General features: G+C 39.8%; 1 protein-coding gene and 1 long non-coding RNA gene across 4 annotated transcripts in view; both read right to left on the reverse strand.

Moving 5' to 3' along the window:
• The window catches only part of LOC120736505 (ras-related protein Rab-26), a 120,241-nt gene that overhangs the window by 28,130 nt on the left and 64,203 nt on the right, over positions 1-27,908 (reverse strand). For all 3 annotated transcript variants that reach the window (XR_005696515.1, XM_040036688.1, XM_040036689.1), the window contains exon 5: positions 16,008-16,060. Coding sequence is in view for 2 of the 3 variants with exons in the window: in XM_040036688.1 (XP_039892622.1) it covers positions 16,008-16,060 (53 nt within the window). In the remaining variant the exon portion in view is untranslated. The remainder of the gene's footprint in view (positions 1-16,007; positions 16,061-27,908) is intronic.
• LOC120736506 lies at positions 272-9,618 on the reverse strand. Its single transcript, XR_005696516.1, has 2 exons — positions 5,160-9,618; positions 272-4,774 (listed from the first exon to the last, which is right to left on the reverse strand). It is a non-coding gene; the product is annotated as an uncharacterized LOC120736506 (long non-coding RNA).

Raw genomic sequence — 27,908 nt, forward strand, 5'->3', positions numbered from 1 at the left:
TACAAGAACTGCTCAAACATGTTGGTATGGTTTTTTTAATGTGAAAGTTGGTGATCTTAGCCAGAATCAACACTTTTCTGAAACTTTATTAAAATTAAGCTCTTTTTAAAAATGCTAAAAAATGAAGACACCAGTAGCAAGCTTTAAAACAGACTGATGCTATTAATGATAACACAGAAACTGCTTTTCACATGAAATATCTGTTACTACTTCAGCAAAATCCACCTCAAAGAAATCTTTAAGTTTACTTTTGTAAGCGAAATATTTTTTAAAAAACGCAGACAGAGTTTAGATGGAGTCTAATAGAATTGCGTGAATCTGGGTTTGGTCCACTGAGATGAGCTGCTGGGTATGGAGCAAAGAGGAGAGAAAACTCCAGTGCAGGCTGGAAGCAACGCTGCAGGCAGGTGAGCAATGAGACTGCAGAATACCACGTGCACAGAAAAACACACAGCATATGCATGCAAATCTGAACCTGCTGCAAGTTTTTTCTCAGGAGTTTGTAGTTTTTCAGAAACTCCACATTTTTCTCCTGGATACAGTTCAAAGTAAACCTGTTTCTGAGAAAATGGTCCACGGCACTATGCAGACCATGATCACTTGAATTGACTCACAGTGATTCCAATTCCATTTACTAAAGTCTCAGTTACAGCAGAGTAATAATAGAAGGGCAGCCTGCTTTTTTATAATACAGTAAATTAAATAAATAAAACAATTTTGATAATTACCAATAACTTAGGGCAGCTTTGGGATAAATTTCACACTAGGTGGTGGTCTAATAAATTTGTTAAGCAGTTTTCCATAGTGTGACTGTAGCCTTACACGGGCACAGCCGTAAGAACAAAGTCTGCCACTGACATATTTAATGGAAAAGGTTTTTTACACATTTCTGTTTGTGAATGAGGCTCAGTGTTCTTACCCTGCTAAATAAAGTGAACTGAAAGTCTTGAGGTGGAATGAACCTCTGACTTAAGGTTTCACTTAAACTGAGTGAAAAATAACTGAAACTTTAAGAGTAACAAATAACAAAAGTCCCAGGAGCCTAAATGAGATGGCAAGGAGAAACTGAAAAAAAAGGGACTAGGCAGAGAGGAAGCAATCTTTTCATCCCCTCAGAGTAAAGAGAGCTGTAGAAGCATAGCACACTGACACTTATTAGCCTGCTGGCACTGTGTGTGTGTGTGTGTGTGTGTGTGTGTGTGTGTGTGTGTGTGTGTGTGTGTGTTTGGGGCATCCGTGTGTTAAAGTGTACATGTTTGCTTGGATTCAGCTCATGTGTGAGTGGTACAAAACCTATTGTTGGTTCCAAAGCAGTACGAATGAAATCATGAAAACTACAATGTTAGAAGTAATAAAAACAGCTGTTCAGTATCTCGTCCAGGTTGCATCTTTTTATGGAATTTAAATTAAGCACTCAACACAAGATTTTTGCGTAAATCGATGTCTATTAAAGCCCATTATGAAACGTCACTGCATTAAATGTCCATTAAGCCCAGCTGTTTCACAGGATACAGACATACTTGCCAAATCAGAGATTTCTCCTTCAAACATCATTCAAGTCAAATTTATCGCTGCTAATCCATTTTATTGTGACAACATTTCACATAATTTTTCTTTTTACTATTAAATGTGTGGGCATAATTATGTATGCAATTTTATATCATTTATACAATGTTGTGGTGGCAGAAATCTACATTATCTATTGTAAAAGTTGCCCATCTTGATGGACAGGTATGCCAAAACAAAGAAGCAACATCAGGGCTGAAAAATTAAACCCACACTGAAGTGTAGTCCCTGGAGTGGCAATATTCCCGTGTATCCCCCAAATTAAAATGCCGAGTTTCACAGCAGAAAAAATCCTGTTTACAGCCTGCTGTCAAAAATTATATAAACAGCTGTTACAGGCATCAGTATGTTAAAGTTTACAGTTCATGAAAGTGAAAAATGAAAAACTAGAAAATTTGAAAAAAAGACTGAACAAACAAGGTTGCCAAGAGAAAGACGGTTCTCCTGGCAACCGTACTCGGTTGCTATACTTGGTGGTTTAAACCCTTTCAAAACTAACTCCTGCTATTAACAGTATGCAAGCAAACAACCAGTATGTTGTTTCCAAATTATTTATGTATTGTTTTGTTATTAAATAATTAAATATTAAATAAGATGTAGAATATAAAATAGTGCCGGGGCATTCACAGGAGAACTGTCCAAATAAAATAAAATAACATGCTGATGGAAAGGCAGATGAGGAGGGACAGGTTTTAAGTAACAAGATCACCTGAAAAAAAATAACCATAAGAAGAGACACATACACTCTTTCTTAAACGCTGTTAATGGGAATGTTTATTCTATGTACTAATTGTCTAAGGATACAGAGAGAGCAGTTTCTCCCAGAAAATCCAGTGATGGACACAGGGTAGAAGGAAAACTGGGGTTAAAGTGTCCCAGAACAATTGGAAGTTATGACACCTTCAGTTAATGAGCAATTAACCCTGAACAGGCCAATGAATCCATAACATTACTGAGGCAAAGTAGAAAACTGTTATTTAAATTCTGATTTTAATTTCTTTATCTATATTAGGAAACATGGATTGCAGTGTATTCACTAAAGAGGAGCAGAGCCATACAAGTTGTCATAGGCAGTCAATTGAAAGCATGCGTAAAGACAAAGTCAGTGCTGAACAGTATATATAGGTTTTTTTTCCATCCAGACGACGATGGAAAAAAACGGGAACAAGACAATTCTCAACCATATACTGCAGCCACAGCAAGATGGTTTTGTAGTAGAAGTGGGCACCGAGCCGGTCCAGATATTTCATGCAAACATGTGGCACATCATTGAACCAAGTATCACGAAGAACTGGGGAACATTTCTCTCCCAGAAGTCCAGCAACTGGCCTCACAATTAAAATATTGAACTGTGGCAGAGCAGGTTAGGCCTACATGGACTGCGTGGGTTGCTGGCTGTGCAGAGCAGCAGGGGAACCGTAATAGAACTGGGAAGAGTCAAAAGTGTGGAGAACTAATTGGAGAAAATAAAGGGAAGCAGAACAGCAAAATCAGATGGATGAATGTCAGGCCTGAAGAGCAAAGCTGAGGCTCTAAAGAGCTGCAGACTGAGGCAGAGCAGTATGAACGGTAGATGAGAGAGATGATAAACTTTTCAACTTTTTTATATGTGTTTGTTGTTTCCAGCTGCTCAGGTCAGATTTAAAATGCAGGCAGTGACTGGTTTAATCCTTCATAGTGAAAGATATTGCTTTTTATATCTTATATATTTTAGCATAACTAACACCGAGCTTTATCTTAACTTTTAACCAGAATGCTTTTCTTCTACAGTAATTAAATTATTTTGATGTCAGATATTTGTCATATCCTTTGTTTATTAGTAGGTCCTAAAATACATTTTACACTCATGTTCTGTTATTACATTTATTTCATTGTAAAACAAAGAAAACATCTAAACTTAGGTTTAAAAAGAAAGTGTGTCAGATTAACTCATAACTGGGAAAATTAGTTAAAGTTACATTTTCAAGATATGACGTCTGCACAATTGCTTCTGTTGTGTTGCAGCATGGGGTTGAAATGTATTTATTTTTCTGGGTATTGGTATCGAGTTTAAATTCTAGTATTGTGACCACCCTAATGCTCACTTTGATATCATCTATGTACAAAGCACACAAAGCCAGGAAAAGCCGTACACCTGCTCAGCAGCATCTGAACCTGCTGCTTTAAACTGTGGTGTAAATTCAAGCTTCTGAAGCACAACATGTCATTTAAAGTTGGCCGCCAGAAAACTGGTTGGGTGAATATTTTGCCACCTACTATGGTGCCAAATGGTCCTCCTGAGTGTTGCTTCACATTTCATTTAATCGTATGTCTTGTTAGCATGGTGCTGCATCTTGAAAATTAATTTAATCTTAATAAACAGAAAACACCCTTTGCACAGTTGGGTTGCTCTACATATGCAAACAGGATTGTTGTTGGGTTTGTACAGATTCTGCGTGTGTGTTTTTTAATACAGCATGTGTATGTGTAAATGCCACTGTGTATGGCTGCGAGGCAACAGCACATGCAAGGGCATTAGTGTGAATGTGTGTGCTCCTCTTCCAGCTCCATCACACGCTGCAATGAGCCAAATACAGATGGAGCCATTAAAGTTTCTGTCAAATTCCCCCTAAAAGCGGAGTAACCAATTAGTGGCCAACTACCACAAGGATGTCACATCTTAATCGCCCATTTCTTGTCTTTTACATATTTATAGGACACACACTGGCCTATTTCAAGCTGTTTTCTAACTGCTTTCTGATAAACTGTGCTGACGGCGGGAATGTTTTCAGCCAAAGACAGAAAAGAGAAGAAAAGAAATGCCACTGCTATCGTGGGAGAAGATTGCGAAAAGATAACTTGGTTTGAGGAAGATGCAGCTTCGACAGAAGGGAGCGAGCAAATAAACAGAGGAGAAACAGAGAAGAGAACGTGTCGACGCTCGAGAGGGGAGATGGAGGAAATCAACAAATTTGCTTGTGTGTCAAAGAGAGAGAAGGAAAGGAAGAGGGACAAACATTTATTTGATTTGGTGCTGTAAACTGGCAGAGTGCTGGAGAGTGTGCCTGCATTGTTAATGTTCTACTTGGCAAAGGAGAGGACCTTGAACAGCAAAGCACTGCCACCCCAGTCTGCCAGTCAAAATGATTTTTTTCCTCTATTTCAGCAGCATTCGGGACATTTGAGGCAGATTTGCAGCTCAATTAGGCAAATTGGGCAGATTATCAACCTTTACAACTGTTTACAACTTGCATAGTTCCCATTTCTGTATAGCTGTATATCTCAGATTCTGTAAAGTTATTTATTTCATATTCTGTATAGTTTTTCATATTTATATCCTGTTCATAGCCTGTACATAGCTTGTACGCACTACAGCCTGTACATACTTATAGTTATAGAATATTCACAACATACTTCATACCGTGTACATTATAACATACCATAATAGACCCATTTCTGTAATATACTCACATATCTATATTATTGCTAATATATATTGTAATATAGCTATATCACTAAAGCACTTCTGGATGGATGCAAACTGCATTTCGTTGCCCTGTACCTGTGCATGTGCAATGACAATAAAGTTGAATTCTATTCTATTCTATTCTAACCTTTATAAGTTGAGGTTGTGATGGAAAAGAAAACAATTATCTGGTGTATTTTTATTTTACTTACTAGACTCTCCTTTACACCGATACTCATAAACACACAGGGCCCTTCAATCATTGTCATTATGGTTATTTTATAGTATTGCTTCAGATTCCATACATATTCCCTACAATATCCCTACATAGTATTTTTTTTATTGCAGATGTCCAAACTGGTAATGAACCGATTATTTGCTACAAGGTAACTTCAGACTAAAAACAATCTGCCCTCTGTATAAAGATCTGAAACTAATGTGAGGTTTCTGCAGACTGAGGTAGATAAAAACAGTGCCTCTGTAAAGTATTCACAAAGCTGCTGTTCCACATTTTGTCATGTTACAGCCTTATTTTAAAACGAATTGCGTTAATTTTTGACCTTAAAATTCTGCACAGAACATCTGTGACTGACAAAGGGAAAAAAAGTTCTTCCAAATTTATAAAAATGTTAGAGCACAAAACAAGCCATGAAATCAATGGGATTGTCTAAAGACTTCCGAGACAGGATTGTGCAAAAAAAAAAAAAAAAATCTTCAGCACTGAAGGTCCAACGAGCACAGTGGCCTCCATCATCATTAAATAAGTTTGGCACCTTCAGGACACTTCCTGTTGGTGTCTGGGTGGAAGGGTCAGGGAGGTGAGCAAGAACCTGAACATCACTCTGACAGAGTTCCAGCATTGCTCTGTGGAGAGAGATGTTATTGGTAGCAGAAACCGGGAGACTAGACAGGGATGAAGGAAAAAGGAATGCAGCAAAGTACAAGCATCATTGATGACAGCCCACTCCAACGCGCTGTGGAGCACAGAATTAGGCAAAAAGTTCATCTTCCAACAGGACAACGACCATGAACACACTGCCAAGATAACAAAGGAGTGGCTCCAGGACCAGTCTATGAATGTCCTTCAGTGGCAAAGAGCCTGACTGAACATATGTGGAGAGATCTGAAAATGTTTGCTCACTGACGCTCCCCATCCAACCTGATGGAGCTTAAGAGGTTCTGCAAAGAAGAATGGGAGAAACTGCCCAAAAAAGGTGTGCTTAGCGTGTAGCATCACACTCAAAAAGCCTTGGGGCTGTAGTTACTGCCAAAGGTAAAAGCTAACTTTTCTCTGATTGGATGTCCTTTGCAAACAGAAGTTTTGAACTGTGTGTGGGTGTGGCTCCTGTGCTCACAGCCAGAACTTTGTAGCTGAGATGATGGTGTTAAGTATGATATTTTGTGCTGAGATCATGCAGAGCCAAGAATAAAACAATAAATAAATTAGAATAAGTGCAAATACATTTGTACGATTGTACAAACAACAAGGTCATTTAAAACTTTGACGCGTTGTTTAATATTAGCAATGACCAAAATAACAGCATATTGATATGTGACAAAAATGAAGGAAAAGATGAGAAAAAGATGAGAACTTAGACTAAACTTCTTTGGAGTCATCACACTGAGAAAGGACGCTTCAGGGCCAGCATACATGGGCGGAATCATTAAGCATTCAGTAAATTAACAGATATTGTATTAAGGTTGTACCATACGGCATATGCAAAAAGATTGCAATAAACCTCCACTTCTTCTATTTGCACAGAGTTTTTCTGCTGTCTATAGTCTTGCCCTCTTCTTTCTCTCTAAACGTTTAGCTGGCAGCATGCCCGCTGACACTGAGTGTACATCGCATCGATTTTTACTCTACTGTCGAGGTAATCTTTTAAACAACAGAGCCTCCCCTCCACACAAAGGCCTTCAGTGATTTAATGATTTAAAGATTTTCTTTCTGTGACCTCTGTGTCCAAGCGTGTTGGTCGATACCAATAAAATTTGCTTGTGCATGCGTGCTTGCATGCTGCGGCCTTTGTATGCATGCACTCAAGTGTGCTACTTGCATGTCAGCGTAAATCTTTAGCCAGCAGAGTGTATGGTTCCGCAATAGCAGCTGTATAGCCCCGATATGAGGTTGTAAAGCATTCAAGGCTTCAAGGAAAAATTACAACTATATTTACAGGACATGTTATAATGGAGCTAGTATGAATAATGCAGCCTGAAAAGCTTTTATCTGGCTACTCCAAACAGTACTCCTGTCCTTCTACGATTCTGGTAATTCTTTTTTGATTATTCAAGAGACATTTGAGTTTTATAATAAAAATCACCACACAAACAGCACCTGCACTATAATAATGCGCCTAAGATGGGTACAAAGAGACATAATCAAAGTCCAGGGAAATATATTTGCAATGGTGGTGGAAAAGAAAATAGAGCAGTTATGCACCTGTTGGCATGACAACCACCAAAACACATGATCATCAACATGTCCTTGATCATTCGGCTTATGGTTACCCATTGTGTAGATTGCAGTAGGGACACAACAATTTGAACACAAGTTCAGGTCATCGGTCGATCACAAAGGAAAAGCTACACCCCCTCTAATCTACACCTACAGCCCTTTAAGAATTACCAATTAACCTGACACGAATGGCTTTGGGAGGAAGCTGGAGTAATCTCTATTATCAGGCTACATACCATGGGATTTTAAGGTGGCAGCAATTAAACCATTACTTTAAAAGCTATCACTTTACACAGCTGTGTTAGCTAATTATAGGCCAATCACTGGAGAGCAGAGTAGTTGTAAAACAGCTAATTTATCGTTTGCAGAAGAATTATTAATTTGAAGAGTTTCAGTCGGGATTCAGAATTCAGCACAGCACGGGAACAACACTCGAGTTCTTCCTGTTAAATGGGAGTTTTTTCCTCCCCACTGTTGCCAAGTGTTTGCTGATGATATTCTGCTCACAGGGTTTTCTCTCTGATATTGTACGGTCATTACCTTGTCTTGTGATATGAATAAAATGGAACTGAATTGGATTGAAATGTAAAAGCTGTCTCTGTGAAGTGCTCTGGGAGAATGTGCAAATCCCACATAGAAAGACCACAGCCGATGAGGGCCAATCAGAAGGCCGGAACCTTCTTGCTTTGGGGCCACAGTGCAACATGCTTAACAAAGCAAAGGTGCAGTCATCACTACTAATCTGATGTGAGAATCTCTTCAACTCATGCATCTGTGGGCTGGACAGTCTGGGGATGCACCTTGGCATCCAAGCTAGCAAGCATTAGCTTATGACGCCACCCTTTCTTCCAAATACTGGAAAAAAAATAAATAAATAAACAATCTAAATTGCGGGTTTTAAATTCTCTACAGCAGGCACATTGTACTGGCAGTAAAACAGAGACATAAAAATGGCAGAATAGAGGAAAAAGAGACCGGTCAAACAGCAATAACAATAGTTGTAGTTGCGATTACAGATTGAAAAGAGTCTCAAAAGGAGAGAGAATGATAGATGGACAGCACTGGGGACTGTGTCTCCAGTGCTTATCTTAAAGTTGCTCTCCAGCCTTCACTCTGAAGCACTGCTGCTAATAGATTCACACCATGGGTGGCATACAGGGCAGTGAAGTAGCTTTGCAGAGCAGCGTGCGCCACATGACTACATTTATCTCAGTTAAAGCTTGAATAGATGATCTTCAAACTTCTTGTCTCACTTGTAATTCCATCCCAACAATAAATGGTTTTAACCAGTTATTAAATATGTAGCTTTAAACGGCTTGTTTGAAGAACCCATGGAAAACTCTTTTGCTTCACTAACAGAAGTACTGCTAGTATAAAAAAAATTCACCGTTCACTGCAACTACATTTTTAGACAACTAAATGTAAAATTCTCAAAATGCATACAGTGTTAATTGGAACATTATATTTAGTACAGAGCTGTTTAAGTCCTATATTTGTACACACTGTTGCATAGACTGCAGTTATAATAACTTACGTGCTTTAACGTGTCACTATGGCAGTTAAATAGCATCTTGACGATTTGGTCTGGCTTATGCCGATAAAGTCCCTCATTAAAAAAGGCCAACTTTAGAGTAGAAATACATAAGTCTACAGCCTGTTACAAAAACATTTCTCATTTTAACTACATAATGTTCTTATTTATGACAAATATGGGGTAGTGGTGGTCGTGGAGGGACCACAGGTAACTTGAGTTGTGTGAATCAAGCTTGGTTAGCAATCCCATTATATCAGCTGATAGCAGATGAAGGTAATGACAGCCTACATCAGTTGATAGTCCAGCTGCTATAAGCCACTTTACAACTCCTCCTTAAACAGTGTAATGGCAAGCAGGTGTTCCACACACATATGAAAGGTGTGGAAAATACAAATGACTGCAAATAGAAATAAATCCTCTTTTCGCTATATTGCTCCTCACTGAAATGCAAATGTGACAAGTAAAAATTGCTCTTATTTACACAAACAGATGTGCACTGTTTAGGAGAACCTGTGGGGTGATTGTGGCTCAAGAGTTGGGAGTTCGCCTTGTAATCGGAAGGTTGCCGGTTCGAGCCCCGGCTCGGACAGTCTCGGTCGTTGTGTCCTTGGGCAAGACACTTCACCTACCGCCTACTGGTGTTGGCCAGAAGGGCCGATGGCGCGATATGGCAGCCTCGCTTCTGTCAGTCTGCCCCAGTGGCTACAACTGTAGCTTGCCTCCACCTGTGTGTGAATGGGTGGATGACTGGGTGTGTAAAGTGCTTTGGGGTCCCTAGGGGGCTGTACAAATACAGGCCATTTGCACCTTGCTTACCAGGGTAGCTACTATTAGCTGACATTGCTTGCTAATGATGGCACAACTCCCAGGGAGATTTCTTGCTCCCACAACAGCCAAATACTACAAATCCTGCAGGTAAGAGCGAAGCATACAGTGCCCCATGAACCTTATACAATACATAGTACAAATAAAAACAAGGGAGTGTGGGTGTCTGCACCTCGATTATTGTAATTAGAACTAATGAACACTAATGAACCCAAATTACCTTTGCGTGGGTGCCTGTTTCTCAGATTGTCGTGGCTCACTGTGCTGAGCAGGTGTGCTCTCTCTAAAGGGATTAGGGCTCGCAGTATATTCGTGACACACACATATACACACACTCCAACTGTCCACTAGCATCCTACTGTGTCTGCATCTGCTCTGAAGCATTAAAGCTGTTTTTTTGTTTTTGTCTTTTTGAACTGATGCTGATAACTACAAAAACACTCAAACACTCAGAAACAACGACGCTCCATTTAGAGGAGGCTGGATGCGTTATACAAGTAACACCGCACATGACAAATTGCTCTGTATAATCTGGAGTAAAATCATGTCAGGATAATGAGGATTTATCTTCTGATGTGAAACAATAACAGTGCTACGGCTTCATAAAGTTAAATTAAGCAAGCAATAATTCAACAAATCAGGCCAGTCATGCCTGATGCTTCAGCGTATAGCTTAATACTGTTTGTATTTCTCCTCTTATAGTTCAATCTCCAGTTCTAATTTTTAAAGTTTTCTGGTGGCTCTTCCCCGTTTCTCTGGCTTTGATAGCAACATAACATAACAACATAACATAACAACAACCCGGCAGACCGATCTGAGTTGCTCCCATGGCTCTCTGCACAACTGGGAAGTGAAACAAGACCCACGAGCATTTCATGTAGCTGTGGGCCTTTCTGAAGAAGACAGCACAAACTGATAACAAAACAGACTTTCTAATGTACCTGCTGCTGACTCTATGATAAAGAGGCACACAAATAATGTCACTTTTCACTCATTAAAAATAAATTACGTACCCTCTTGTAGCTTCTGAGAGGATAATGTCATAGTTAGCTATAATATGTGATTTTGCTGTGGGAAACATTATTTGTGTCTGCTCTGGTACAGACACAGAAAACATCTCATTTTCAGTCTTGTCCTTATACTTGATCATTTCAGAGGATTTTTGTCTGTTAAGTCTCTTAAAACTAAACTATGGACTGTTCAAGCATAAAAAAGGTATCTAATTCAAGGTATGACTCAGTGTTGTATCTATATATAGCAGACAACTTAGCAAGTCCTTAAGAAATAGCAAACAAATTGAGTAAAGACCACACACAGGACCTGAGAGATGTATTTTTCAGTTCATCCATCTACTGTTCGCCAAGGCCAAAGCCTTCAGTAATAGTAATAAATCACACAGCAATAGTACATTCATGTAGTTGTTAAAAACATGACAATATATTAAGTAATCCAAAGTATTCAGAATACGTTACTCTCATTGAATAGCTTAACGGAATACGTTACAAAATACATTTAGCACCATGTATTCTGTAATCTGTAGTGGAATACATTTTAAAAGTAACCTTTCCAACACTGACCTCCTCAGAGCCTAGACTTCAATACTTTGTAACAGGCTGGAAGAAGAACAGAACAAAAGTCAGCAAACATCCAAACAAAAGCTTTGAATCTCAATCAAGCAGACTGGAAAACTATTCCTGAAGACTGCTTCGAGAAATTACAAGAAAGTTTGCCTAAGAGAGTCCAGAAGAATAAAGGCAATCATTCCAAATATTTTCTTTCAAGTGCATTAGAATTGTAAAAACTCTATTTTCGCCATATGTAGCTCAAGAATTTTGCAGAATACTGTATAACCAAACAACTCAACAGATTTTCAAGTTCTAAACGTTAAAAGAGAGAAATCTATTAAATAAAATGAATAATATTGACAAAAAGATATAAGGAAAACAATGCAATATTACAGATTAAATGAATTTAACTCCATTGGTTTAAGTGTAAAATTACAGCTAGATGTTTACCTCGATGACAATCTGGCTTTAATTTGAAGAACAAGGATCTAAGTGAGGATAATGTTCACAAACACATGCTGGGGCAAATTAATCATGACAGGAACAAATTAAATTTCTGAGGACTCCAAAAAGAGAGAAAAAAAGAAAGAGATACAATTGTGGATGTTCATCAGGTTTGAGCTGTACCGACCAACACACTGTGAACACATGAAGGAAACCATCTCCAGACTCCTAACAGAGTGACGAATAGTCTGAGGGATCACAAAAAAACATGGACTACAGCAAAGCAACTAAGCTCCTCTCTCCTAATGGCTAATGTGAATGTTTAGTGAATTTAACAATCATGCTGTGTATGTGTGGTGCAAGGAGCTGCCCTTCACATGAACAAGCCTGCAGGCTGTTGGAGCAATGTTTTGTGTGTATGCTGCACTCAGCTCTCTGACTGACAGTAAACTCGTGGCACTCAAGTAGAAAGAAAAGAAAGGGTTAGTGCCTTGGGTATTCATTATGATTTTCCTATTGAGCCTTCTTCCCCTTTATTTACCATAAAGTCTCACTGAGATAAAATATATATATATATATATTTTTTTTTTCAAGAGAGACCTGACCAAGGCATCACACATATAAACTTGCATTTTAAAAGAAGACATATACGGCATGATGAAAATATATCCACAGCAAAAATTAACACAGAGACCACTAAAGAGAAAAAACATCCACTAGCTCCCTTCACCAAATTCTGTGAGCCCCTTAAATTCCTCACTGGATGTGCAGACCTGTGAAACACTAAACAAACGAGAAAAACCTTTAGCAGCAACAACTTGGAGTGATACTTTCTTTATAACTTTATCAGCTTTGCACATCGTTTGGGAGAGATTTTGGCGCACTCTCCTTTACAGCATAACTTTGGTTCACTGATGTTTGGGGTTATTTGTTTATGAGCAGCTCTCTGAAGGTTTCAACCACAGTATTTCAATCAATGTAAGATCTTTGGCCAGGCAATTGAAACACCTTTAATCTTTTCTTTTTAAGCCCTTCTGTTGTAGATTTGCTGTAGATTGTGTTGTTGCGTACAATAAATAAAACATACATGGTCAACTTAATGACAGCAATGTACCCAGGCAGGTGCTGTGGTTGCAAAAAAAGCCCAAATCATCATCCCTCCACCGCCATGCTTGATAGTTGATATGAGGTGTTTGTATCGATATGCTGTGATTGGTTTACAGCAAACGTGTACGCATTATGATCAAACATCACTTTGGTCTCATCTTCTTAAACGACATTGTTCGAGAAGTCTTGTGGTTTGTTCAGATGCATCTTTGCAAGTCTAACCCATGATGTCATCTTCTTTTCAGAGAGAAGAGCCTTTCCCCTGGGAACCTTTTTTAAAAAGCCATACTCGTCTTTTTGTCTTTTTACTGTCATGAACTGTAACATTGAACATTTTTATGCTAACTCAGGCCTGTATAGCCTGTGAATCTTATCCTAATCTAGTGCTCAGAACATTAAATTCTGTATCGTTCATGGACAATCGACAAGATTTCTGTTGGAAGAATCTTTGACATTTTGACATTTGACAGTCCAAACCTTTGTTCTTCTTCAACAGAGCGTCTTGTGAACTTTGCATAGATACAACACCCACTTCCCCTTGAGATTCATTTCACAGATAAATGGTACGATGGGGCCTAGATGTCAGGACATCTCCTGTACCACAGATGTCCTGACATTTTCTTTTAGAATATACTGGTATAATTTGGAGTTAATTCGTCTATTACTGATAACACAGGAACATTACTTCCAAACCAATTTTTCTGCTGCATTTAGAGCTCCCACTTGTTACTGTAATCTAATCATCAATTGATTCTAGAGGCTGATAAACCTCAAAAGAACAGGCTGACCGCTTTCCTAACAGTACGTGTCAGGGTGACATCAGGGTGATGTAGCCCCAAAATTTAGCTCGAAAACCTGATGCAGCAAATAGAAGCTGATGGCTGAGACCAGTAACAACCAGCTGGCTAAAAGTGAATGTGACAGACGAGACAGGGGACCCCTGAAAGTTAGGGTTATCCATGGTTGGTTTGGGCATTTGTTGTTAGTATCCAAGGTTTCATATCCCCAACCGAGAGCTATTTAAATGCAGGCATAATGACGGTGAGCGGCTGTTTGGACAGAAGCTAAGCTCTGTGTCTCTTTCTCTCTAGGGACTCCTCTTCCTTCCGCTGCTAATGAAGCCATTTGCACACCTACACAGACACACACCTGTATGAGTGCGAGTGCATGCTGAGGTCACACCGGTAGCCCCGCACATCCATCCACACACACACACACACACACACACATCAGGTGTAAGTGGATCAGACCTGCCAGATGGCTGTGGAACAATTCCTCTGCCTGATGTGAAAGACACTCGCTTTTTTAAATGGCCATCTCCTGCTTTTAACTCTACCCCGTGTTAATCAAAGGAAAATCATGCACCTACAAGGCACGGTGGGGAGTGGCACCAAATGGGGCAAGAAATGGCTGGAAAATCACAGTGGGAACTGAGTTTGGGTGACAGACAGGCTGCCACTTCAAAGGGAGAGATAAAGGTTTTGTAATCTGCACCCCTATGCTCTTCAACTTTGTCCCCTCCCTTCATTTGGTGTTACATTGGTCATCCTCAGCTCTCCTATCATCATCACCGTCGCCTTCATCTGATCCCCGGTCTGAGCATGAGCAAGTATCGGAGATTTTATGGCGTAACTTTGAAGACGGCTTTGAAAACTAATGTAATCAAATGCAATTTTTTTACCAGACACAAATGATATCTTTGTGCTTTTCTGCTTTGTTTACATGAAAAGAAACAATTTAGAAGTAGACAGGAGCTGATGTTCAGAGATACAGCCGACTGCCAGTACGTGGGAGGAAAGTCAATGAATAATGAAACGACCTCCTAAGTCTCAGTAACATATAATAAAGCTATTTATCATGTCTCGTACCCGCCGGCTGGTCACGAAGGCAGCATGTCATTAAAAATGAGCAGATGTCCCTACCTCAGGAGGAGCTTACGTTTGCAAGGCAGAGATAATCCAGCTAAGCATTCTGTGGAATTCTGTTTTTGTATGTGTGAGAGCACATGCTTACACATACATCTGAGTGCTAGACCAACTCAAATGTAACACAGGGGTGCCAAATATAAGGCCTGGGGAGCAGAATTAGGACAACCAAAGAGTCCAGTCCGGCCCACTTGATGCTTTGAAAAATGTGAAAGAAGGCATCAATTTTTGGACCTTTAACTGTGTTTTACAACCTTTCTTAATGTTTTAGACATTGCCCACAGTCAATCACACCAATTTTACTAATTAATAAATAAGCAATTAAACAGAAATCTTTGCATTGTTGCACTTACTGTAGAAATATCTAGAAATATACATAGAAATAAAAAAGAAATGAAAAAAGAAAAAAGAAACAACCTTTCCTGCAAAAAAACAAGGACATTTTTCATGAATTACCAAAAACTTTCTATTTTTGGGAGTCTGGGCAACGAGCTAACAGAATGATTTCTTTAATTTTACACATTTATTTCTTACAATTTAAGCCAGATATTAATTATGCTGACAGACTTCTTCCAGCAGCATTACTTTATCATGTAGAAAAAACTGAGACCTACTGCTGAAACTATACGTCTTTTTCTTTTATCCAGACAGCTCTCATTAAATGTGTAGTTAAACTTTGTTACACTAACATAAAGGGGAGTTTCACTGGTCTGGCCCACTTGAGCTCAAAGTGGGCTATATGCGACCCACATTGTTAATAACTTAGCTCTAACATCTCCATTTCTCCAAGCTCCTTGCAGATGTTTGGCCGTCACTCTTGGAGTAAAAGTCCCTCTGACTGCTCTGACTCCTGGTGAGGAGCTTCCCTCCACCTGAGGGTTAGGGTAATTTGACAGCAAGCCTAGCCACTGTATCATCCATATATCCATCCCTCCATTCTCTTCCACTTATCCTTGTCATTGCCTCATGGGGGGGGGGGGGCTATCCCAGGTACAATAGGGCGAGAGACATTGCCCATATCATCCTTGCTTGTGAATGAGATGATACACAGACCACTTTGCGTAGCATAAATGAAACAACATTCTTTCAGAACCTGAATAGAAATGAGGTGCAACTGACAAACAGGCGAGTCTGATCTTACCCTGATGTTATCGAAGGATGCTTTGTTGGTGACGTCGTACAGAAGCAGCAGAGCTGAGGAGAGAAAATAAAAACGTCACATTTGAAATTGGATCGAACTTCATGTCACAAAATTACAAGTGATCAGATTATTTAGCGTGTTTGGTGGCAACAAACAGTTCACGACATCCAGAAAGTATTTTCTTACACCTCTTTCCCACCACTGTGGCGCCAATTCATTGACACTTTCATGATCTAACTCACACTTTGAGAACTCAGCATGATGCAGGCCTTGTTTTTCATGGACATAAATGCAGTTTCTAGATTAAGTGCTGCCACAGTGCGGGTGAAAAAGAGGTGATCGGGACAGTTTACTGGCAGTGGTGCCAATTTTTGTCTGCTTTCACAAAGTTATTGATTCACCACAATAATCAATACAGACACTGTAATCACCATTAGTGCTGCTTGGAGTGATCACTGAGCATTTTCATATTAACTGTGGCTCACAGTGATGAGGTATTTCATGATCAACAAGAGCACTCAGTGTTAGGGTGCCTGTGTCGTCAGCCCTGTGTTGTGTTTTTGGTTCTTTGATTTTGTTTATTTCATTATATTCTAGCTTTGTCTTATGGGTTATAGGATTATTCTTAGTTTAGGTTCTCTGTGTGGGTTTTGTTTGAGTTTTAGTGTTCTGGTTTTCTGTCTGTGATCCATAGTTGCTGTCTCCCCTGTCTGCTGTATCCCTGTGTCAAGTCTGCGTCTCTGTGTTATGTTTCCTGTTTTACTTTGAAAGTCTGTGTCTCATGTTATTGTATCAGGTTTTGCTTCCTTTGTCTCTTTAGCACTGATTTGTCCCAGCTGTGTTTCCGTCCTGTTGCCCATTCCCCGATTGCTCCCTCTGTGTATTTAAGTTTCTCTGTGTCACTGTCGCGATCTACCCTCATTCATGCTGTGTGTTCTGTCTGCCTGACTGCCCAAGTTTATTCTTTGTATTTCGGAAGGTTGTTATTTTGAGTTTAGCATTAAAGCTGTTTTTGGAGTTCACGTTTTATCTGTACTTTGGATCTTCCATTTTACCATTTCTGCCTGCACACAGCCTAAACATGACACTCAGAACACCCTCTGAAGGGCAAGGGTTACACTACAATTCAGAGGTTTTTATGAAGTTTTTATAAAACATGCTGACTTATACTTTTTTATAGATCATTTATGCTGATGTCAGAAAATTGTGTATTTTATCATCGTTGCCTATGTGATTGGAGCAGAATCGGCTTCTATGAGACATTAAATCTTGAAAACTTATTTAGTCATGCATCTACTTGATGGCAATGATGACGAGGTTTCACCAACACGCAGCTGTTTTTTTTTTATTATTTTTTTAATATATCCTCTTCTAAATGTCAAGGCAGACTACAGATTACAGATGGCTGTACAGAAAATGAGCATTGCTTTAGCCATGCATGCTTTCCAGAACTTTGCAAAGTCTAATTAGATTTTACTCACAAAAGGTCAACGTACAGTGGGGCAAAAAAGTATTTAGTCAGCCACCGATTGTGCAAGTTCCCCCACCTAAAATGATGACAGAGGTCAGTAATTTGCACCAGAGGTACACTTCAACTGTGAGAGACAGAATGTGAAAAAAAAAAAATCCATGAATCCACATGGTAGGATTTGTAAAGAATTTATTCGTAAATCAGGGTGGAAAATAAGTATTTGGTCAATAACAAAAATACAACTCAATACTTTGTAACATAACCTTTGTTGGCAATAACAGAGGTCAAACGTTTACTATAGGTCTTTACCAGGTTTGCACACACAGTAGCTGGTATTTTGGCCCATTCCTCCATGCAGATCTTCTCGAGAGCAGTGATGTTTTGGGGCTGTCGCCGAGCAACACGGACTTTCAACTCCTGCCACAGATTTTCTATGGGGTTGAGGTCTGGAGACTGGCTAGGCCACTCCAGGACTTTCAAATGCTTCTTACGGAGCCACTCCTTTGTTGCCCGGGCGGTGTGTTTTGGATCATTGTCATGTTGGAAGACCCAGCCTCGTTTCATCTTCAAAGTTCTCACTGATGGAAGGAGGTTTTGGCTCAAAATCTCACGATACATGGCCCCATTCATTCTGTCCTTAACACGGATCAGTCGTCCTGTCCCCTTGGCAGAAAAACAGCCCCATAGCATGATGTTTCCACCCCCATGCTTCACAGTAGGTATGGTGTTCTTGGGATGCAACTCAGTATTCTTCTTCCTCCAAACACGACGAGTTGAGTTTATACCAAAAAGTTCTACTTTGGTTTCATCTGACCACATGACATTCTCCCAATCCTCTGCTGTATCATCCATGTGCTCTCTGGCAAACTTCAGACGGGCCTGGACATGCACTGGCTTCAGCAGCGGAACACGTCTGGCACTGCGGGATTTGATTCCCTGCCGTTGTAGTGTGTTACTGATGGTGACCTTTGTTACTTTGGTCCCAGCTCTCTGCAGGTCATTCACCAGGTCCCCCCAGTATGGTTCTGGGATCTTTGCTCACCGTTCTCATGATCATTTTGACCCCACGGGATGAGATCTTGCGTGGAGCCCCAGATCGAGGGAGATTATCAGTGGTCTTGTATGTCTTCCATTTTCTGATGATTGCTCCCACAGTTGATTTTTTCACACCAAGCTGCTTGCCTATTGTAGATTCACTCTTCCCAGTCTGGTGCAGGTCTACAATACTTTTCCTGGTGTCCTTCAAAAGCTCTTTGGTCTTGGCCATGGCGGAGTTTGGAGTCTGACTGTTTGAGGCTGTGGACAGGTGTCTTTTATACAGATGATGAGTTCAAACAGGTGCCATTCATACAGGTAACGAGTGGGGGACAGAAAAGCTTCTTGCAGAAGACGTTACAGGTCTGTGAGAGCCAGAGATTTTCCTTGTTTGAGGTGACCAAATACTTATTTTCCACCCTAATTTACGAATAAATTCTTTACAAATCCTACCATGTGGATTCATGGATTTTTTTTTCACATTCTGTCTCTCACAGTTGAAGTGTACCTCTGGTGCAAATTACTGACCTCTGTCATCAGTTTAAGTGGGGGAACTTGCACAATCGGTGGCTGACTAAATACTTTTTTGCCCCACTGTAGATGCATGTGGGAAATTTTGCACCATAATTACATAGGAGAATACACCATAAATATTAGACATCTCATATCTCCCAACAAATTGAACCTAACTGTATTACAAGACACGTGAACTTGTGGTGTTCAGTGAAGTATTTTTCCATCTAACTAAAAAGTGATTTTTCTGGTATTTTAATGCTCCAAAAAACTCTGGATTTCGCTGGATGAAAAACGTAAAATAAAATGCCCCCCACTGTTACGTGAGCAAAGTGCTGATCTCTTTCATTTACCACGGTATTAGCATTATATCTGACAACATAATTGCGCGCGTGATTTCTAATTACCTCCAACTGCATTGTTCGGCTGTGGAGCATAATATCACCTCAGGTGTTACTGGAGGGTGTGCATTATAAAGCTCGAGACAGAAAGAAAAACTCATTACACCTGCGAGGGCAATTCTAACTCATTTCCACAGCTTGAACAACCTTCTCTCTTTTAAGAATTAGTGTAAGCTATTTACCTCCCCAGCACCTCCTCTCCTCCTACTGCATGTAATCCCTCCAGCCATCTTCTCCACTACTTACATCTCACTCCATCCTCATTCTGCCACTTTATTCCATGCACACCCTAAAGTATGTCTCCTGTTTACTCTCCTTACTCATCCCCCGATCCCGGCACTCCAGAGTCAAGGCTGCATTTTTGCCTATTTTGGATTAAATCCTTTGTTTGTTCATTTCAGCCAGACAAGTGCGTGAAGGGTGTTTAATGAGTTGTAATCACCGTCAGCTCCAGCCAAACTGAAAAAGCACAGTGAGGGGGAGAGGGAAGCATGAAGAAAAAAGATAGGAAGGACAGAGTGAGAGAGCGAGAGATGATCTGCCACCACAAGTTAATTTCCTCTCCCGTTGCTCCTGTTGTTTATAAGATACTAGGCAAGGCAAGGCAAGGCAAGTTTATTTGTATAGCACAATTCAACAACAAGGTGATTCAAAGTGCTTTACAGAGACATTAGAAACAAGAACAAATAAAAAGCATGATTTAAAATTGATTAAAACAAGCAAATAAACTAACTAACTAATTAACAAACAAACAAACAAACAAACAAACAAACAAACAAACAACAGTATATAAAATCAAAACAGATAAAATCAGAACAGTAGATAAAATCAGTAGTTAAATGTAAGTTTTGAAATTTAAGCTTAAAGTGTGGATTTGGTGCTTTATTCAAATGCAGCTGAGAACAGGTGAGTCTTCAACCTGGATTTAAATAAACTGAGTGTTTCAGCTGATCTGAGGCTTTCTGGGAGTTTGTTCCAGATATAAGGAGCATAAAAGCTGAATGCAGCTTCTCCGTGTCTGGTTCTGACTCTGGGGACTGATAAAAGACCGGATCCAGATGACCTGAGGGATCTGGATGGTTCATACTGGGTCAGGAGGTCATTGATGTATTTTGGTCCTAAACCATTCAGAGCTTTATAGGCCAGCATCAGAACTTTAAAGTCTATCCTCTGACGGACAGGCAGCCAGTGTAAGGACCTCAGAGCTGGACTGATGTGGTCCACTTTTTTGGTCTTAGTGAGGACTCGAGCAGCAGAGTTCTGAATGAGCTGTAGTTGTCTGACTGATTTTTTAGGTAGACCTGTAAAGATGCTGTTACAGTAATCAAGCCTACTAAAGATGAATGCATGGACTAGTTTTTCCAGGTCCTGTTGAGACATCAGATCTTTTATCCTTGATATATTCTTGAGGTGATAGTAAGCTGACTTTGTTATTGTCTTAATGTGTTTTTCTAAGTTTAGGTCTGCATCCATCACTACACCCAAATTTCTCGCCTGGTTTGTGGTTTTTAGATGTATAGATTGAAGTTCTCTGGTGACCTGTAATCGTTTTTCTTTGGCGCCAAAGACTATTACCTCAGTTTTGTTTTTGTTTAGCTGGAGAAAATTGTGGCACAACCAGTCATTGATTTCCTCAATGCATTTACCAAGAGCCTGTACAGGGCCTCGGTCTCCTGGTGACATTGTGATATATATTTGTGTGTCATCTGCATAGCTGTGATAGTTTATTTTGTTGTTGTTTATAATCTGTGCCAGTGGGAGCATGTAGATGTTAAACAGAAGGGGTCCCAAGATGGAACCTTGGGGAACTCCACATGTGATACTTGTCTGCTCAGATGTGAAGTTACCTATTGATACAAAGTATTTCCTGTTTTCTAAGTATGTTTTGAACCAGTTTAGTACAGTTCCTGAAAGACCTGTCCAGTTCTCCAGTCGTTTGAGTAATATGTTGTGGTCAACTGTATCAAATGCTGCACTGAGATCCAGTAAAACTAGGACTGACATTTTTCCACTGTCTGTATTCAGACATATGTCATTAAACACTTTGGTCAGAGCGGTTTCAGTGCTGTGGTTCTGTCTAAAACCTGACTGGAAGGCATCGTAGCAATTATTCTGTTTTAAGAAGTAATTGAGCTGTTGAGAAACTGCTTTTTCAATGATCTTACTTAAAAACGGGAGATTTGAGATCGGCCTGTAGTTGTTCATTTGTGTCTTGTCAAGATTGTCCTTTTTCAGTATAGGTTTGATTACAGCAGTTTTTAGTGATTCTGGAAATACACCTAGAAGAAGACGAGAGTAAACCACAAGGAGTTGCTTTCCTTCACCCTCCCTAATCCAATTACATCTTGCCAAAAGCAAGACAGATGAAGTTGGAGAACTTTCTCACAGAAGCTGAGAAGCAGAGTTTAGTTATCACAGGTTGCAAAATAATAGGCAGAAGAATGAACTCTGCAAAAAAAAAAAAAGAGAAATACTGCTGGTTTTAGGTGTTGGTGTATGATTATGGCATATTAATGTGTGCAAAACGTTTGGAAGTGTGCCTCAGTCTCTATGTGGGCACTCAGATTTATCTGCAATCACAGAGTGAATCACAGATTCAAATGCTCAAGTGTACTGAGGTTTGCACAGGGTCAAAAACGCAAGTACAATTTGCACATGTGTGACAGAATATGCAAATATAATCAGTCAGAAAAATGATTGTGAATAGCCTCAGTGCTCTCAGGCAGCCCTTCAGTCGGCTGTCTTTGGGTCTGACAATGCATAAGCAGTGGAATACACCAGCGGTCCCCAACCTTTTTTGCGCCACGGACCGGTTTATGCCCGACAATATTTTCACGGACCGGCCTTTAAGGCGTCGCGGATAAATACAACAAAATAAAACTAGTACCGCTACTGAAAAATAGAAGAGTTATTCATAACACACGTGAAAAGACCCAGGAAAACAGAGTAAATAATAAAAACGATAACAAAATGAAAACTGATAAAAACCCTGAAAACCACACATTTCACACCTGACCCTCAACTCTTGCGGCCCTGGTACCAAACGACTCACTGACCGGTACCGGTCCGAGGCCCGGGAGTTGGGGACCGCTGGATTACACTATTCACTGAATAGCTGCAAGTCAGGATTGCTAACGTACAACTACTGGTACAAGTAAGAAGATGTTGTGGGGTGGTATAGATTAGGGTGAAGTGTTGCCTGTTTCTCTTTGAGAAAATAATCCGTTTTAAAGTTAGTGTGTAAAATATTGGCCATTACATGACAATAGATTACAGTCAACTGAGTTCTGCTTTCTTACCCCTCCCAGTTCAAGAGCATATGTTGGCTGCTGTAGGACAAAATATTTAAGTCAGTCAAGGAAGATCAAAACCATCAAATGTACCCATAATTGCTGTTGTGTTTCTGCTACTGTCTGGACAGCAGTTTTTCCCTATGTGTCGAAGTCCACTGTTGACTGTTTACCTCAGCTGTCAATGCTGGGTGAGAAGTGTCCACATCTCTTTGCTCTGAAAGAAGACGTAAAATTGCTCTTCCCCTGTTTAAATGTGTAGCATACATTTATTTTCTATCTCCATTTCAACTACTTTTTCTTGTAATGGTGTAAATGTGCATGTTTTTCATGGTTTAGAAAAATACATTAGCGACTGTCATTTATAACCTCTCACCAGTCTGTGTGTGTGTCCAGTAGTTAAAGCACATGAAATGTCTTTTGAGCTCTCTGATGTGTGGCACTAAAATGTGAAAAAAAAGCCCTCATGTTCAGACTTTGTACTGAAAGCAGAAAAAGGCCTTTTGTCACAAATGAGGGAGTTTGAGACTTCCCCTTAATTGCTGTGACATTTGTTTGGGCAGAAAGCTGAGAGCAGAAAGCTGAAGGTAAAAGTGTGTTTTATATGCAGGCAACACACCGTGGCATCACTCATTCCACAGCTCAGTGAAAACAAGGATCCTCACTCATATCATATCAGTTTCAGACAGCCAATCCACCAAGACACCTTTCATCTTTGCATATGACCCCAGCACAAACTATTATCAGTATTACACACAACATGAATGACTTTGTGAGCCACTACCACCTTGACAATCCAAGTGCATGCATGAAAGTTTGAGCATGAAGAGATGGAGAGTGAAGTGATCCATAAAGAGTACTGCCATCCATCATCTCTCAGATGATAATCTGTGCCTGCTCTCCTTCCTTTGAATATACAGATCGTATGCATATAAATGCAAATAGGAGCAGGTCAGAAATGTGCTGTTGAGCATTGTGACTGCTGAATGTTAAATTTGCAAAATACACCTTAATATCTTACTTTACCTGAAACTGTAACATTTTATAATCATGATTATTTAATTAAACTTTGGTATTTTTTTACAGTTAAACAATGAGATTATAATAAAGGATAATTAACATGTGCATGTGACGTTTTTTTTTTTTAGCTAAGCTATAATACATATCATATTATTATGATATTGTCTTTTTTCGTGTGTTTTTCCCACTAACATCTTCAGTATGATCAGACGTAACCAAACTTGCCCATTCTTGGCCCTTGAAAGCGTATGATATCATCATGCTGTCAAGCAACTACATACGAATGTGCTAAAATGACCCATTTGTAGCTTTTATGCACCTATAGTAACCACCACAGTAATTTAGCCAATTTTAAACATACAGTATTTTCCGCATTATAAGGCGCACTTAAAATCCTTTAATTTTCTCATAAATTGACAGTGCGCTTTATAATCCGGTGCACCTTATGTATGAATTCTGGTTGTGCTTACTGACTTCGAACCGATTTTATGTAGTACACGGCGCTCAAAAATCTGTCAAAAAATGCTTTAGTACGACTTTGGTAAGCTACAAAGCTGCACCGTTTGATGGATTGTCGGAGCATTACGGCTACCATAGTCAGGAGCCTCGCGGAGTAATCTGGGTCCAAAACTCCGTCCGCTGCTGGTCCCAAAGTCAAACGAACAGTGCGGGATCACTGACAGTTAAAAACTGTCTAAACTCTTTCATCTTTAATAAAATGATCAGCGTTGATGCTTTACCAGTTATAACAATTAGGGTTAACATCCAGGCACCCATGAAAACAGAATTTATTAAATTTAACGGAAATTAGGAGGAAGTTAGCTCGCTAGTTTCCACCTAAACATGACATAGCATGTTCTGACTGAGAGATTTCGGAAAAATTCAAACGTACAGCTCGGCTATCACTTCCAACATAAATGAAGACAGGAAGCTACACCACAGTGACGTTTGTAGGGTTACTGAAGTTGAGCTAGCTGGTATATAATGATGTGCTATGTGATCGCTAGTGACACAGCTATGTTAGCATAACATAAACACAGTGAAGCTGGAGGATGAACGATAACTTTTTTCCACTCGATAAAAGTTAACGTGAGGGTTCCTGATGGTTAGGGACAAATGCAATCGCATGGCAGGATGCTGTAAACGGACCAAACTTGAGTCAGGAGAACAACTGAGATAATCCATCCACAATACGAGGTTAGTCATTAATATAGTGCAACAACACGGGAATAGAGCAGCTGCGACAGAATTCAACATTAATGAATCAATGGTACGGAACTGGAGGAAGCAAGAAGAATGAGTTGATTAAAGTTTGACTTATCTGACTGTTCTGTTTCGCTTAATGCACCTTATAATCCGGTGCGCCTTATGGTCTAAAAAATACGGGAGTCATTTTTGAGCACTTCATACTGTGATGTTTGCAGCATCAATATTGCATTATGTCATTTGCCACATTAACTTTTAAATCAAGTGAATATATAAAAAGTTTAAATGTATAAATGCACTGTGTAAATTAGCCCAGTGTACAAAATCATCAAATACATTTTGTAAGGTATTGAGCAAAACATAACACAAGTAAATATGCAACCATAATGAAAGTTAAGTTATGAATAACTAACAAGCTATTCCCTTATTCACGAGGGTTCACAAGAGCAGGTTACTCCAATTTTTGATTCGTTAGATTTGTGCACCAGATGCCCTTCCTGAAGAAACTCCAAAGGGATTTGTGTGTCTTCCAAGGACTGAAATGGAAATATTTAACTGAATATTTCAGTTCCTGTCCATACTTCTGAGAACAGGATAACACAGCACCACAACAAATGACATTAAATTGGCTTCACTATGTGCTTTACTGCCTTTTTACTGTTATGGTTTATATTTGCAATGAAAAAAAAAACACATAGTACACCAAATTATCTGCTGTGCCTATACGCTCAGTTATCCAGTAAAAGGCCCATTAATGTGAAATTATTCTGAAAGGTCAAAAACACTAGACTGATGTGGAAGGAGGTGGTAAAGAACTCTACACCTGTATATTAAATTAAAGGTAACTGATTAATCATCAGACTGTCTGTTTTCAAAAACATTAGGAATTCATACACAGCTTCTTTTTTTATAGTAGACTTCTAAAACGCATAACAGACAGCTGGTGTTTAGAGTACAGTTGAATCAATAATATCTACAAACAGCATTAAAATGCTGGTCCATATGTTTATGTACCCAGTGAAAAAGCACTCACTTTCCTTGCTGTATTAAAATACTTATATTGTTTATTGTTGGTTTTAATTTATTTATTTAAACTGTTAAGTTTAGCATGTCTGATCAGGAAAAAAAAAAAACCCTGTGAATGATTTACTTCAAGCGGCCCACGCTCAGTGTTCTGTGGTGAGGATGTTCTCAGCAGGTATCACGAATGGCGACAACCAGTCAGCTGACAGTTAATGAAACATCAGAGCACTTGTGCAGATCAGCGCTATCTTAAGACATCGACCAGACATGTGAAGAGTAACCCCCTACATTCTTCCCTAAAATATTGTGCATTTGGTGACACAGAAACTGTATTATTTCAAAACTCTGCTCATAGCTCAGGGCACTTTTCTCTGTCATTACCACAGTTAGAAATGTATTCTGGGATACCTGATTGCCCGGACACTGTCGACACTGTGTCAGTCTACTATCTGGGATCGATCTGTCTTGGCTTGCTGTTTGCAGTAAAAAACTGTCTGGGCAGTGACAGTTTTACAGTTACTTTAGCTGTTGTTAAATATTGTTAAGCTATTGCTTAGCTTTTTGCAGGGAAAAAACTGCCTTGGCTTTTAAGTTGTGCTGTGTCACTGAATAGTATGCTGTGTCAGTTCAATTGTGTTTATATAGTGCCAAATCACAACAACAGTTGTCTCAAGGTGGTTTATAGTTTATGGTCAAGACTCTATAATAATAGAGACGAAACCCCAACAATAAAAACATTCCCTGTGACCGAGCCCTTAGCAACAGAGGGAATGATAAACTCCCTTTTAACAGGAAGAAACCTTTCTAGAACCAGGCTCAGAGAGGGGCGGCCATCTGCATCAATACTATTGAACTATGACGTTGTTTTGTCCAAAATATCGTTATCGCAAAATCGTAAGATTTTTTGAGGTTATTGTTATGGCCCGTCTAGGCGTGGCCAGACCACAACATAAAGGGTGATCCATCCCCGTCCAACCCCAAGCAGCACGTCACACACTTAATACTTTGTGACAGTGATTTATTTACAACGAGTGCAGTTAAACAAAGGAAGGCCAAAACAACAAACAAAAGGTAGCCTATCTCGGGAATAAATACAACTTACCTACTCAAAAGAACTAACTCAAACGACAATCACTTTCCTCCCTGCCTAACAAAAACAGGAGAAAACTGATCAAACAAAAAGGCGGTCCAGCCCTAAATGCTCTTACAGTAGCCAACATAGTGACACAGTGAACGGTCTGCCGGTTGGGTTGGGCCGAGGATGAATGACCTGGCAGTCCCTGGCGGTGTCTTCTTATCCGCTGCCTCCCGGTCCTTAGCCAATCGGTGCAATCCAGCCACCCTGGATGCACCAATCACGGAGGAGCACCTGCACACTCAAATTTACATATGATAATTACGACAACAGTCGTAACACTCCCTTTCCAAGAATTAACATTACCCCCAAAATGTTTAATTCAAGGAGAAAGTGCTCTAGACAAAGTATCAGCCAACACATACTCTTTCCCTTTCTTGTAATTGATCTCCAAGTTAAAATCTTGCAATAACAAGGACCAGCGCGTAAGTCTTTGGTTGGCGTTGCGCATCTGGGAAAGAAACACTTGTGGGTTGTGATTGGTAAACACCTGCACAGGCAGCACACTAGACCCAACATAGACCTCAAAGTGCTGTAAAGCAAGGAGTAAGGCAAGAGCCTCTTTTTCAATGGTGCTATAATGGGTCCACCCACTGGGTCGCCCACTTCTACTAATAAGTATCCCTACATTTGATGTATACAGGGAGTGCAGAATTATTAGGCAAATGAGTATTTTGTCCACATCATCCTCTTCATGCATGTTGTCTTACTCCAAGCTGTATAGGCTCGAAAGCCTACTACCAATTAAGCATATTAGGTGATGTGCATCTCTGTAATGAGAAGGGGTGTGGTCTAATGACATCAACA

This window comes from Simochromis diagramma, unplaced genomic scaffold (assembly GCF_900408965.1).
Source record: "Simochromis diagramma unplaced genomic scaffold, fSimDia1.1 OVJJ01000371.1, whole genome shotgun sequence".
Lineage (NCBI taxonomy): Eukaryota > Metazoa > Chordata > Actinopteri > Cichliformes > Cichlidae > Simochromis > Simochromis diagramma.